Genomic DNA, 15,780 nt, shown 5'->3' with positions numbered 1-15,780 from the left:
ATGGCAAATGGAGTTCAACACGACAAAATGCAAGAAAATAGAGTTTGGCAAGAGTGAAAGAAGAATCAGGAGTATGTACAAGATAGGAAATGAAGACATAAAAACCAGTCATGAAGAAAAAGACCTTGGGGTGACAATTACCAATGACCTATCGCCAGAGACATATAAACAAAATAATTGGAGAAGTATTGAACTTATTGAGGAACATAAGAGTGGCGTTCGTATATTTAGATGAAGAAATGATGAAGAAAATAATTACTGCAATGATAAGACCGAGGCTTGAATATGCAACAATACAGTGGGCTCGAACTTAAAGAAACACATAAGGAAACTAGAGAAAGTACAGAGGGCTGCAACAAAATGGTGCCTGACTTAAGAGATTTGACTTATGAAGACAGACTGAAAAGAATGCAACTTCCGACCCTGGAAAACAGAAGAAAGGGAGACCTGATAGCAATATACAGAGTGATGATTGGCATGGAAAAAATGGATAGGGAAGATCTGTGTATGTGGAATGAAAGAATGTCGAGAGGGCATGGGAAAAAACTAAAATGGCCACTTATAGGAGAGATGTGAAAAATATAGCTTCCCTCATAGAAGGGTGGAAGCATGGAATAGTTTAGGCGTGGAAGTGGTCAGCAAGGAATATTCATGATTTTAAGAAAAAGCTGGACATTAATAGATATGGAGCGGGACAACACGAGCATAGCTCTTTTCCGTATGTTACAATTAGGTAAATACAATTAGGTAAATACACACACACACACACACACACACACACACACACACACAAGTGGAAGAGATCCATAGACTGGGTCCGTATAAGATAGCTCCAAAGATGGTGCTGGAACTAAAGAACCCAACATATGAAGAAAGGCTGCAAACCTTACAAGATAGAAGAGAACGAGGAGACCTAATAACAATGTACAAAATAGTAAATGGCATTGAAAAGATAGGCAAAGAAGACCTGATGCTGGTGACAGAAGAAGCTGGAAGGACAAGAGGACATGTAAAGAAGATTAGGATGAGGCAGTGTGTGAAGGATATTGGAAAATACAGTTTTCCACATAGAATGGTAGGAAAGTTAAATGCATTGAGTGATGAAGTTGCTACAGCACATAATGTGCATAACTTTAAGGAAAAATTTATTAATGGAGACATGGAGACAGGACACTATGAATCCTGTTTGAACCCTGTACAATACAACTAGGTAAATTCAACTGGATAAATACACACAAACACACACACATATATAAAGAAAAATAGAAATGAGGAAGAAAGGATGAGACAACAAATTGGTGGCAGAAGCAAGGGGAAAAAATAATGAAAGGTCAGAGGAGGAGAAGGCGGCATTTTTTGGATCTAGGAGACAGGATAAGGAAATGGTATATAAAAGAGAAGGAAGAGAAAAAATTGGAGCAAGTTTAACTGAAGGTGATAAGACCAAGAGATTAAAAATTATGTATACGAACATAGATGGGATTTTATCAAGTAAATTAGAATTAAGGGACTACATAAAGGAAGAAGAACCAGAAATTGTGTGCCTGGCTGAAACAAAATTAAGTGAGGCAATAAAAATAGATATAGATAATAAGTATAATGTATGGAAGAGAGACAGAGTGGCTAAAGGTGAAGGAGGAGTCATGATATTGATAAGGAAAGAGATGGTGGTAAACCAAGTGGAATGTGGGGAAGGAAAAGCAGAAGTACTGTATGTTAAGATGCATATTAATAATAAAGAGTTAAAACAATTATTGGAGCATATGTGCCACCAAAAACAAATTCATGGACCAATCACGAATATAAAGACATGATAGATGACACAATAAGGAGCCAGACGAGTCATAAAAGAAAGGAGAAAAGTGATATTAGTAGGAGATTTCAACTGTAAGGAGGTGGACTGGGAAAATTATAAAAGTGGTATGGGAGAAGAAGCCTGGGGAGAAAGATTTCTGAATCTAATGATAGATAATATGATGGACCAAGGAGTAAAGGAAAACACAAGATTTAGAGGAAACGACAAGCCGGCGAGATTGGATCTGGTTTTAACAAGGGAAATACAAATGAGCGATGATATAAGATATAAGTGCCCTTTGGGAAAGAGTGACCATGTAACATTAGAAATGGATATAGAAGAGGGAAAAGAGGATAGAGAAGAATCATACAAAGGAGACCGATTAAATTACAGAAACGCTGATATAAAGAACCTCAAGAACTATTTTAGAAATGTTAACTGGGAGGAGATGGAGAATTCAGAGAGGGTGCAAGATAAATATAACATATTTTTGGAAATACAGGCAACCCCCACTTAATGAAGGTTCACACAACGAAATTTCGCTACAACGAAGGTTTCATTTTACTACCATCTGCTCGTTCAACAAACACCAAACTCGCTTTAACGAAGTTTTATCCAGGTAATTCTTTCCAAGTTTGAAAGCCCTGCCGTATCACGCAAGCTGACAGGCTTTTGAATACACCATCGCCTCTCATGGACAACACGCGCACCACTCACTCCCCCTGTTCAAAACAATAACAGCGTCAGCAGCAGCTCGTCTTTCCTTGCTCAACTTCCCACCAAAATGCCCTGCAATGTCGCCTAGTGTTGCTAAAAAGACCAGGAAGTCTCTTACTCTCAAAGTGAAGCTGGATATTATTCACAGACACAAAAGAGGCGAGAAAACTAATAGCATTGCTCACCATCATCTTGACTCCATCTACTGTCTCTACTATTTTCAAGTCAGCAGACTCTATTAAGAAGGCTGGTGAGACCGTATCTTCCTTGCAAGCTAAAAGAACCATCTGAACTTGTGACTCTACAATGGATAAAATAGAAAGCCTTGTGGAAATGTGGTATGTAAGTTTTGTATGTGATACAATGATACGCCCTTTGTTTACATTCCACAGGTTGCTGGTTAGTGTCTTTCCCGTTTCACTCTCCCTCCCTTTGTAAATTTAAGATCATCAACATTATAAAGTTATATACATACATACATTAGTGTACATTACAATGACTTAAATTAAACTTCCTAAATGTTTAACTTCATAATTTTTACTTTCATTAAACCTTTCACTGAACTATGATGCACTCTCGCTTTGTTTACTCTCAATGGAAGTTCAATTCAGGGGTTAAACTTGTTATAATCGGTTAAACAAAGAATTTAAAACGAAGGTTTTTAGGAATGTAACCCTTTCGTTAAGCGGGGGTTGCCTGTATACATAACAGGAGTCAGGAAATATGCCCCAAAACATAGACCTAAAGAAGAAGGAAAGAAAGATTGGTTTAACGCACGGTGTGCTAGGGCAAAGAAGAAAAGAGATGGAGCATGGAAAAGGTGGAAGAGAAATAGAAATCCAGGAAATAAGGAAAACTTCAAGATAGTGAGAAATGAATATGTTAAGGTGAGGAAGGAAGAGGAAAGAAACTATGAAAAGGACATTGTCGAAAAATGTAAGGAGCAACCAAGATTGTTCTACAGATTCATAAATGGAAAAATAAGGCAAAAAGAGACAACAGAAAGGTTAAAAGGAGAGTACGCGATGGTGAAAGACCCAAAAAGTATGGCAGAACTGTTAAATAGTAAATTTCAGGTGTTTACTAAGGAATCCAAATTTGAAAGGTCACAGGGTAATAGACCGTCTATATAAAAGAAATAGAAATTAAGGAAAACTATAGTGAGAAATAAGGAATCCAAATTTGACCCAAAAAGGCAGAACTGTTAAATAGTAAATTTCAGGGAATCCAAATTTGAAAGGTCACAGGGTAATAGACCGTCTATATAAAAGAGATTAAAAGTAACCAAGTTAGAAATAAAAGAGATGATGAAGGAACTGGACAAAGAGAAGGCAATGGGACTGGATGAAATCTCAGGAAGAATAATGAAAGAATGTAGGGAAGAACTAGCAAGTCCTATATACATCATCATAAAATGCTCAATAGAAAGTGGCACAGTACCAGTAGCATAGGAAAGAGCTGAGGTGGTTCCAACATATTATAAGAGTGGTAGGAAGGAAGAACCTTTAAATTACAGGTTGGTATCACTAACTAGTGTAATATGCAAAATGTGGGAAAGAGTAATAAAGAAACAATGGAATGAGTTCCTAGAAGACAACAAATTATTATCAAATAGCCAATTCGGTTTTAGAAAAGGTTGGTTGTGTGTAACAAATTTACTGTTTCTACTCTAGAATAGTTGAAGGACTACGAGAGAGAGAGAGGGATGAGCTGACTGTATTTATTTGGATTTAAAAAAGGCGTTTGATAAAGTGCCACATGCAAGATTACTGTGGAAGTTAGAGGAGAGGGGTGGCCTAAAGGGAAGCACATTGAAATGGATGGAAAATTATTTGAGGGGGCGAGAAATAAGAACAGTAGTTAAAGATATGAAGTCCAACTGGAGAGCAGCAGAAAGCAGAGTGCCACAGGGATCAGTATTGGCACCAATACTTTTTCTCATATATATATAAATGACATGCCAGAGGGAGTGAACAGTTACATAAATCTGTTTGCAGATGATGCGAAACTGTGCAGAGTTATAAAGCAAAAAGAGGATTGTGAAATACTGCAGGAAGACCTAAATAAGATCTGGAAATGGAGTAAGAAGTGGGAGATGAAATTCAATGTGGACAAAAGCCATGTCATGGCAATGGGAAAGAGTGAAAGACAACTATTGGGAATCTATAAGATGGGAGATGGAGTAGAACTGATGAAAGTAAAAAAGGAAAAGGACCTGGGAGTGACGATGGAAGAAAACAATCAACCAGTAACCCATATAGATAGAATTTTCAGAGACATATAATTTGCTAAGGAATATTGGAATAGCGTTTCACTACATGAACAAAGAAATGATGAAGAAATTGATAAATACTATAATAAGACCCAGATTGGAATATGCAGGAGTAGTATGGATGCCCCATAAAAAGAAACATAAGGAAGTTGGAGAGACTACAAAAAATGGCTACAAGAATGGTTCCAGAACTTGAAGGGATGACATATGAGGAGAGACTAAAGGCTATGGATCTACCAACCCTGGAACAGAGAAGGGAGAGAGGGGATCTGATACAAGTTTATAAATTGATGAATGGAATGGATCAAGTGGATAATAAGGAACTGATCCTGAGAGAGGAATATGACATTCAAAACACAAGATCGCATAGTAAAAAATTGAGGAAGGGAAGATGTCTGAGAGATGTTAAAAAATATAGCTTCCCACAAAGATGTGTTCAGACGTGGAACAGTTTGAGTGAAGAGATGGTGTTAGCAATGAGTGTGCATAGTTTTAAAGAAAAGTTGGATAAGTGTAGATGTGGAGATGGGGCCACACAAGCGTAAAGCCCAGGCCCTGTAAAACTACAACTAGGTAAATACACACACACACACACACACACACACACACACACACACACACACACACACACACACACACACACACACACACACACACACAAAGTCCTCACCTTTATTCTTGAGTTCTGCAATTAGTTTGTCTTCAAAGCTGTTGCCCTCAGTGAGTGTCACAAAGCAGTAAAGACACTCTCCTTTGATGCTGTGAGGTCGTGCCACTGCAGCTGCTTCTGCCACAGATGGGTGCTCGACTAGTGAGCTCTCAACCTGAGACACACACATAAAATTAAAAAGAAATAGTTAAAATCTGCTCGTACATTTAATTATTTGTAATATTACTATGTACTACTCTGTTCTAAAGCAAGCCAGAGAGAGAGAGAGAGAGAGAGAGAGAGAGAGAGAGAGAGAGAGAGAGAGAGAGAGAGAGAGAGAGAGAGAGAGAGAGAGAGAGAGAGAGAGAGAGAGAGAGAGAGAGAGAGAGAGGGGGGGGGGGGATAGGAAACAGGTGAACACACCTGTGCTGTAGACAAGAGGTGGCCTGAGACATTCAACATATCATCAATCCTTCCAGTCACCCAGATGTAGCCATCACTGTCCCTTCTTGCACCTGTTGACAATAAATCAAAACATCATACTGTGGAAGTATCTTTGTTGTATGATATCTACCAGCATCTCCCATGACAAATATAAGTTAAAGACATGGCAGACGTTTTCAGTAACAGGAAGGACTATCTAATGCACTTGCCACTTCAACCAGTTTTCTCTTTCTGGTTTAGCTGATTACCTGCCAAAACACAGACACTCAAACATCCAATAAGCATGCAGTGATTAAAGAAAAGGCACGATTTGAGGTTATAAAATAAGCAATTTTGTTAAGTAACACATATGTATATTATAATTGAGTAAGATAATGGTAGCTCATAGTATGAAAAATAATTAATTGTTTTACTTTTGTGTATAGAAAAAAGGCACAAAATGGCCTGATTGATATCATGCCTTGTTGTACCTTCCTGCCATGCCAGGAGTGATAACGAATTCAGTGCTCTTTCTCCAATATGAAGTGCTGCATATGTATGTAGCATATTATGGATAAAAGAGAATAGATGCTCTATCATCAGATTATAAAGCCATACAGAGAGCAACAAATTAAAGTTACATTCAGTATATAGTAGATCAAGCATGCATTCCAACAATATAAACATAATATCTGAACATGAGAGAAATCACAGCAGAAGACCACTTTCACTGGAAAATATGGCTAAGGCCATGCAAAAAAAAAAAAAAAAAAAAAAAAAAAAAAAAAGCTACTTGCACTAATACCTCTACAATCCCTTTGTCTTCTGTTGCCTTTGTTGAATATGAAGCCTGCTCCCTTTACTGATAATTACAACCATTTTTCCCCCCAAGCAAGGTGATGCTCATCTAGCAGCTGCTGCTCTCACGAGGAGGCAGCATGGGATGGGCACTCAAGTTTAGGTAGTCCAACCAAATACTGAAAACCACTAATGCTTCTTGATTTATCTAAACCATCTGTTGTACAATGTATAGAATCCTTCTTATATACTTCAGAAAACATTATGACATATACATGTGGCTTGATTCCATTGCAGTATTTTTTAAGTAAAAAAAATAACAAATAAAATAGCAGGATAAAAATAACCAGAAGGGATTTCTAATACAGTGGGAAAATATAGTGAGTAGCAGCATAGTAGGGAATCCAAAGAACAAAAAATACCTAAAAAAAACAAATAAATAAATAAATAGATAAAATAATAATAAATACATATATAAATAAGGCAAACATATTGTACTAACCATCTCCAGTGCAGTAGAATCCAGGGAACTTTTTGAAGTAAGTAGTTTCAAAGCGCTCGTGGTTGCCATACACAGTGCGCATCATGCCTGGCCAAGGTCGGCAGAACACTAAATAGCCTTCACCCTCGCCCTTAATCTCTCGACCCTCCTCATCCAGCAGAGCGACATCCACACCAAAGAATGGGAAACACTATGCCACCAAAGAGGAAATCTTAACCACCAGTCTTACTACTGGTCATTAGAATGTTGTGGTCTCAAAGTATTATCAACATCACTCCAAAGTTGTATTCAAAGGATATAATTGCATAAACTGTAAATGAATATATATATATATATATATATATATATATATATATATATATATATATATATATATATATATATATATATATATATATATATATATATATATATATATATAATTTGCTTGCTTGATTCACTTACAGCAGATCCTGGCTTGCAGGGTGTAGCTCCAGGAAGGGGAGTGATAACATGGCCTCCAGTTTCTGTTTGCCAAAAAGTGTCCACAATGGAGACATTACTATCACCAACCACACGATAGTACCACAGCCATGCTTCAGGATTGATGGGCTCTCCAACACTTCCTAGCACTGCCAGGCTTGACAGGTCATACCTAAAAAGGAAGACATTGGAAACATTAATATCTTATGTAAATAATAGAAAAGACATACTGGGTCATGAAGGAAAAACATATATGAATAAAATCAAACTAGGTTATGATAATGATGCTTGAAGAACACAGATCTAGTTATATAGAGAGAAGGATTATGTACTCACTTTTTCACAGGTTCATCTCCAAACTTCATGAGAGCTCTTATAGCTGTGGGAGCCGTGTAGAACTTGCTTACTTTGTATTTCTCAATGATTTCCCAGAATCGACCAGTGTGAGGATACGTGGGCACACCCTCAAACTTAAATACAGATGCAACAATGTTAGAAAATTTTACATAATCCCTTTGTTTAGCAAATTCTAAAAATTCTACATAATATCTACATTCATAGTGAAGACCCTGAAATACACAAATCAGGTTCAAATGTTCCAAAACCTGTGGAGTGCCTTAACAGTCTTACCAGGACGGATGTGGCTCCATTTAACAATGGACCATAGGTGACATAAGAGTGGCCCGTGATCCAGCCAATGTCTGCAGTGCAAAAGTAAACATCTCCCTGGTGGTAATCAAAGGAGTACTTGAAGGTGGTGGCAGTGTACAGCATGTAGCCTCCAATGGTGTGCTGCACCCCCTTGGGCTTGCCTGTGCTGCCACTGGATGTAAATAAGACTAGGTTAAGCTACAGGCATTAAATAAGGTAAGAGTGTAACATGAAATAATACCTGCTATATGATCATTCTATTACAGTATATAAAGAAAACTTGTCTAAAAACTAGTTACCTTAATATCTCAGAGAGAGAGAGAGAGAGAGAGAGAGAGAGAGAGAGAGAGAGAGAGAGAGAGAGAGAGAGAGAGAGAGAGAGAGAGAGAGAGCAACAAGTCTGACATTTATCCTCTATCAAACTGATATTCCATTAAAGGGTATATGTAATAGAAAATGTAATGCCTTATCTCTTTGCAAAAATTAATGTACAAAGAAGAGCCTCCCAAGTTCTACAGGTCTGTCTATTTTGGTTCTGTTTTACATACAAAGAAGTGACACTATTTTTCCAAACGATATAACCCTAAATGATGGGCGAAGACTAACCTGGTGTAGAGCATGAAGAGTGGATCCTCAGTGTCCATCCAGACTGGGTCGCACTCGCTGCTCACTGTAGACAACGCCTCATGCCACCACACGTCCACCGAGGGATCCCAGTTCACCTATGGAACAATTTCTCATGAAGCTATAAATCAAGCTAAATATAAAAGCATGTCATAATATATGATCATGTGATGCTTAATAGTATAAGATGAACACTGCAGTTTTATCCTGGACAAAATTTCACTCAAGAGCAGTCAAATATCCTCATTATATCATAAGACAAGAATCTGAGAATATATTGGAATTAAAAATCTTTGAAAAATTACTTGAAATAAACAATTCAATAAATAAATAAAAAGTGCAGATATCCTGAGTTGTGCATAAAACTTTAAATAAAGAACTTTCTAAAATTTTCATTTTGTTATGTACCTCCTAAATATGAAATTGTAATTAATTTTCAAAATTGTATTTCTATTCATGTCTAAAAATTTATTGAATGATGATATTATCGCCTCTATCAATTGAACATCATATCATAATATGTGTGCCCATTTTTCATGTTGTTTTTAGAAGCCAGTCTACAGACTATTTGGTTACCTTTTACATTTAGGAGGTACAGCTTTCTATGCAAATATGCATACAAAATATAACTGAGATATCATATAATGTGCAATGATGGAAAGTCATGTGCAAGAACTAAGGAATGTAAGGGGAAGGGAAAGAGGGAGGGAAAAAGGGCATCACTGAGACCACCCCCATAACTCCGGCTGGGCATCATACCACTACCTTAAAGTTGCCCTGTAGATCCACGCCATCATGTTATCGTGGAACGGAGGAGGAAGGGCCGGCACAGGAGAGGCAAGCAGTGAGGGGGACATGGAGAGGAGAGTTCATTGAAAGCAGTAATACGGCTGAACAACACACACGTAATACAGACTCACTCTTGACAGGCCACAATGGTCTGCAGCAAAAATCAAAGAAACTGCTATATACTACTAGGCAAAGGAGGGAGATATTGTAACAGGCAGTTGCAGAGGTGACTCACTAAGATCAGCTTTATATGCTGTATGTCACTGAAACCACAACATGCAGCTAGGTCTTTCAGACTAAGATTAATATAAACTGCAAATGCTTCCACACAGACCAAATTTGTTATTCAAGTTGGGAAGTATGAATATTTTTTTTCTTTTGCACAAGAATGTGTCAGACATGCATTCATCCAAATATTCACAAGTAAAGACAAGTAATACATATTTCTAATAAGCATCAATGAAAAATTTGCATGTACCTAGAGATGCATTTCAAATTCAAGCTACTGGTGAAGCCAACATGGGAGCCCCTCAAGACTGTCTCTCACCACAGTATACAATGAAGATTACTGAAAGAGTACCTGAAGAAATGCTACACAAAGACCTCATGTTTATAGAAACACAAGTATTTTTTTTTTTTTTCCAGTGAAGTGCAACAAGACAGAAAAAGGGTGTCTACACAACATATATACATATAGCACAGTGCTGCAGTATGAATGTCACTATGTTGCCTTATACTTCACTGCCTAAAAAAACTGTTCTCAGCACACATGTTTAAACAATTCTAAATGTATTTTAACTAGTACAGTTTGAATAACATAATTTTGATCTCAAAACTAAAGTGAAATTTGCACAATATTAATTTTGTCTTTGAGAAGGAAGACGTTTATTGGAAAGGCATAAGGAAAAGTATACTAGCAGTGAGAAACAGCCAATGATATCAAAAGTATTTCTATATATTGTAAATGCAGACTTCTAATAATTAGTGAGTGATAGGTACCAAGTCATTCAGGATTCATGCATAGAGTGGCAACTGGTGGTGGTAGAGGGAGTGATCTGCCTAATATTTGGGATTGAGGTGACGGTGATTTTTTATCATTTGCTCCTTTTCCCTGTGCCAAGCCAAGACCTTTGTGAACATCAAATTTATTTTGTTCATCACATTTAAGACTGCTAATGTTAAGTACTAGCAAATTTATGAAACAAACAGACTTATACATGAACCATGTACTACTTGAATGGTGAATGTATGAATGCATACACAGTGATGTATTACTTGTACAGTCTCATCTATTAGGCGTACTACTTCACTATTCCACAATCATTTTATTGTTCAATGGTAAGAATACAGATATATATATATATATATATATATATATATATATATATATATATATATATATATATATATATATATATATATATATATATAATTTCAAGAAAGACTCAAACAATATATAAAAATGAACACCTATTTCAGTATGTCATCACTCAGAGCTACCTCAGCATCTCCTGTAGTATCACTTCTACTAAACTTCTGTTCATTTCACTGTTATTTACTTTTATATTCTAATAAAGGAACTTGCTTCTTTTATCAATTCATAATTGAGCACCTTCCTAATTTCTATAAAAAATAACCAGGAGGATCAACTGCACTTCACTCATCTATATATACTTTCCTAACTCTTCAATCAGTTTTAACACAAGCTGCTTTCCAGTACACATATCACACAGCACAACGGGATGAGGGAAGAGGGAACACACCTTGTCATCAAAGTGGGTCTTCTTGGCCACATTGCCATTAGCTGCTGTGCCATTGGATGCAGGCTGAGGAGCTGTAACTTTGTTCATGTGTTGCACCACCAGGTTCATCTTCACCTTCAAGTCCTTGGCACTGCACAGCTTGAGTGCTACAAAGATGATATGTGTGTAAAAATGGAACATCAAAAATGTGAGAGAGAGAGAGAGAGAGAGAGAGAGAGAGAGAGAGAGAGAGAGAGAGAGAGAGAGAGAGAGAGAGAGAGAGAGAGAGAGAGAGAGAGAGAGAGAAATTTTTAGTTCCCAACTCTCAAACAATAGTGAGTTGAAGTAATAAATAATGTACAGAAGTATTTTTAAAAATCTTGAAAATTATCTACATAACATAAAAATTGTTACATGAACTAACCATCATCAGCAATTTCTTTAAGGGCAATGAGCTTGGGTCCTCTCCACACAGCATCAGCAGTAATGAGCACAGAGGCTTGAGCATCCATCATGCGGTCAGCCAAACTGTCAGCAGAGTATCCACCAAACTAAAAACAAATAACATTCATTATAACAAGTCTTAGTATGTACCAAAAATCAATAAAATCAATAAAACTACTGCAATTTTCAATGGTAACAGAATATAACAACACAAATGAAGCTACAAGAAGCCAGCAGGATTACACGGTAATCTTTATATAATACATAATCTACTTATGTCAACTTAAAATCACTGTCCATAAACATGTCTAGTCTCCTCTTAGTCCCCTACAAACTACACAAAAATAAACTATGAACTGACTGTTTTAGTGATCTATTATCCTATTTGACAGTAAATTATTTATCTCTTTTCTGTCTAACTCAAATTTTATTTGACATTTCTTTTTAACAAAGAAGCCTCCCTCTTCAGTGAATCAGTGGAAAGTCCTCAGGGCACAGCTTGCATATGATCAAAGACTCTCCAGCATTGATGTATTGATTAACAGTACACTGAGGAAGGAACTTTGATCAAACACTTTCAACATGCTTCAATACACCAACACCTTTCTCCTCTTGACACACATTCATGTTTGTCTCTCTCTCTCTCTCTCTCTCCACCTATCCTTTCCTTTCTTCATCTCACTATAGCCTCTTACTATGTCTGTCTGTGTAACCCCACTCACAAATACACCATCTCTTACATCGCATGAATAAACCAATCTTCACATACAGCCTATCCGTTTATTCTTCCTTCCATCTATTTACCTATCCCTTCCCCAATCTTACCAAAGCCTCTCACTGTACAAACCAACAAGTATCATCCAAGTAAGCCTTCTTACCTCCCATTAATCAACCAGCACATAATCACATCAACCACCCCATTATGACTTCCCATCTCCATCAATCCTTATCCAAATGATTTCCTTCCCTCCAGCCAAGTTCCTATGCTACATCCTTGTGCTGACAGCCCCACCATGACCTATGATTATTTACATATGCAACAAATTACCACTCTACTCTAGCAGTATTAATTAAATGTGTGTGTGTGTGTGTGTGTGTGTGTGTTTTCACTGTGTGTGTGTGTGTGTGTGTGTGTTTTCCCTGGATGCAAGATTGGCCGTGTCATTTCAAGGTTAGAGGTCAAGTGAAGAACAAATGAAGGTCAGAGAGAGAGAGAGAGAGAGAGAGAGAGAGAGAGAGAGAGAGAGAGAGAGAGAGAGAATTGATTAAGCTCAAGAGAAAGAGAGGTGCTGGCGTCGATCCATACCAGCCCTCACCTGCCTGGCCCGCCCACCACACCCTGCCTTCCTTTTCAGCCCCGCCCATCACACCCTGCTTACCCGCGCCGCCCACGCGTCTTGCCTACCTCCTCTAACCCACCCATCATACTCGCACTGCACACCAACTGCTTCATCCCGTCCTACCAACATATTCCTATCTCCCTTTCCCGCCCACCACGCCGTCTCCCTTCCTCCACCCACTAAAATCTGGACCTCCTTTGCCCGCTCACCGCAGCTTGTCACCCAACCAACCCCTCCCGTTCGTTCGTGGTCTCTCTCTCTCTCTCTCTCTCTCTGACAAACACCCACCCACTCACCACAATGGAGTGAACGGCCCCTATCCTGGCCACGGCAAGCATGGCCACCACCAGGTGCTTCACCATGGGCATGTAGATGGCCACTCGGTCCCCCTTGGCCACACCCTTCGCCTTCAACACGTTGGCCACACGACATACATCCTTCAGCAGCTCTCCGTAGGTTACCACTTCGGCATCAGCAGGGTCGTTCCCTTCCCTACGGGCAACGACATGGCGTAAGTGTGGAGAGAAAGGAGGGAGAATGGGCATGGGAGTAGGGAGGGGGTGGGTAGGAGCAGGGTGGACCAAAAAGGAGCGGAAGTGTGTGTGTGTGTGTGTGTGTGTGTATGTGTTGGAGAGGGGGTATGTTCACTATGCTGTGAGAGATGTGGGATGGGGAGGAGGGTCGAGGATGCACGTGGCTGAACTTGGAAGAGGACAGACACCACCTCATTGCTGATTTGTTACCCCCCCCAATCCCCTCACCCTATTTCTGTACGCAGTAAACCAAGAGGTGGACAGTTATATCGCATGGCTCCTGTGTGCTTTGATTGTATACAACACCGGCATCCCAAGCACCGACATGCGTCACGCTCTGGCCAGACTTACAATCTTTCAAACAAGGACTAGCTTTTGAAACATTTCTGCGATGCATCACCTCTACTGTCAAAAGCTTCTATGTATTTAAAGTTACAAGAACTCTATAACCTAACTAAATATCTCTCTGTTCTTTAAAAATGGTCATAAGCAAAGCGTTTCAGAATACCAGCACAGAGTGTAGAAGTACGTACAATGATGTGCTGTCAAAAAGCCCAGAGGTGAGAGCTATACTGAGGCCAGCTGTATTCAGAGCACTCCTTGGCTTGTCGCGTGTCATCATTCGTTGTCTCATAAATAACCAGCAGAAGTATTGCAACATAATATTTGGCAACAGAAACTGCGATCGTTGCATGTCTACTGAGTCCACTGTGCACGTACAGTATATACATTACAATATCTGAGTATATTATTTGACATGCAAACCCAACCTAACACACCAACCACGGAAGCCTTATCATTTTCAGGTAGGCAGACACCCACCAACTTGAGAGGACATATTTCCAGGACGGACAAACCTACACGACAAACATGCACGGATACCTCATAACAATCGATGCATCTCAGCCCACGCAACCCATGCCAAGTCGTAGCCGCCTCACCCCACCCTGCTCTATCAGCTCTAACACGCTGTAGATGCAGAGATACGCCACCACTCCCACAGTCCTCCACTATGGATATTCTACAAAGGGACCGAACTTAACCGCTCTTTAAGTTCGTAAGGTTTTGTATACGGTATCGAAAAGCAATAGAAGTAGTAGTAGTTGTTATTAGCAGTAATAATACAGTTTGGCGATATGAACAGAAACAAACCGACTATATATGTTACTTATCACATTATATATACGAGTATATATATATATATATATATATATATATATATATATATATATATATATATATATATATATATACACAAGTTACCATGGAACTGTTCCTGTCTAATCTTTGTTATATATTGCGAGATTCACCTCCTCAGTCAGTGGTGGAGATTATAAAGAGGGACGCAAGAATCCTAGCAACCCCCATCTGCCAATATCAGGTCATCTATGGATATTAAATTCCTGGAGGAAGGAGGTGGTGGTGATGAGGATTCTCGCGGCTTCCTCATTGCAGGAAGGCAAGAAATGTTGTGTGGAATACAAAATAATCTTTAGCATTGCCTTCTACCTATTATATTCAAATCCTATATACAAGTACACCACTTCTTTATCTGTTAAAAATTGTTTAGGCAACAATTCCGTTTATCAAACATTCCTACCACGCGTTACGGCTAAAAGTTAATTGTAACGGAAACAAATAACTGAGTTAGTAGATTGAAGCACAGGCCGCTGGGAAAAATAATCAATAACGAGAAGTGATACTAAAATTTCGTAATATCATGATTTGCTTCCACTAGCGTTTACTTATACAAAAATTATGTAGCTAGTGATAACGCTCTGCAAGCATTAGGCCATCCCCGAACTGATACAGTACGATCACTGCTACTCCCTCAGGCGTACACCCTACTCTCAACTCGTACTACTACGCTCCCTCTCATCTTCCTTCTCTCCTTCCTGTACCCACACCACCCGCAAACAATCTTTCACGAGAGAGAGAGAGAGAGAGAGAGAGAGAGAGAGAGAGAGAGAGAGAGAGAGTTGGATGGCCGAGGTAGGTGAAGTGTGGGCACCCCGCCAGCAAGCCATGATGTGTTGTAC

General features: G+C 38.8%; 1 protein-coding gene across 2 annotated transcripts in view; it reads right to left on the bottom strand.

Annotated features, from left to right (window-relative positions):
- LOC123516151 (acetyl-coenzyme A synthetase, cytoplasmic-like) overlaps nucleotides 1-15,780 on the bottom strand; it is a 28,695-nt gene that overhangs the window by 5,753 nt on the left and 7,162 nt on the right. Inside the window, exons 2-12 of one of the 2 annotated variants that reach the window (XM_045275299.1) lie at nucleotides 13,505-13,700; nucleotides 11,849-11,975; nucleotides 11,446-11,591; nucleotides 9,659-9,670; nucleotides 8,876-8,991; nucleotides 8,249-8,441; nucleotides 7,955-8,088; nucleotides 7,601-7,790; nucleotides 7,157-7,346; nucleotides 5,857-5,948; nucleotides 5,455-5,608 (exon numbers count right to left, since the gene is read on the bottom strand). In XM_045275299.1, the coding sequence (XP_045131234.1) occupies nucleotides 5,455-5,608; nucleotides 5,857-5,948; nucleotides 7,157-7,346; nucleotides 7,601-7,790; nucleotides 7,955-8,088; nucleotides 8,249-8,441; nucleotides 8,876-8,991; nucleotides 9,659-9,670; nucleotides 11,446-11,591; nucleotides 11,849-11,975; nucleotides 13,505-13,700 (1,550 nt within the window). The remainder of the gene's footprint in view (nucleotides 1-5,454; nucleotides 5,609-5,856; nucleotides 5,949-7,156; nucleotides 7,347-7,600; nucleotides 7,791-7,954; nucleotides 8,089-8,248; nucleotides 8,442-8,875; nucleotides 8,992-9,658; nucleotides 9,671-11,445; nucleotides 11,592-11,848; nucleotides 11,976-13,504; nucleotides 13,701-15,780) is intronic. The other variant, XM_045275300.1, reaches the window with a different exon arrangement.

The sequence above is a fragment of the Portunus trituberculatus genome, chromosome 40 (assembly GCF_017591435.1).
Source record: "Portunus trituberculatus isolate SZX2019 chromosome 40, ASM1759143v1, whole genome shotgun sequence".
NCBI classification, from domain to species: domain Eukaryota; kingdom Metazoa; phylum Arthropoda; class Malacostraca; order Decapoda; family Portunidae; genus Portunus; species Portunus trituberculatus.
The sequence above is the reverse complement of the archived record's forward strand: the minus strand, read 5'-3'. Positions and strand labels throughout refer to the sequence as shown.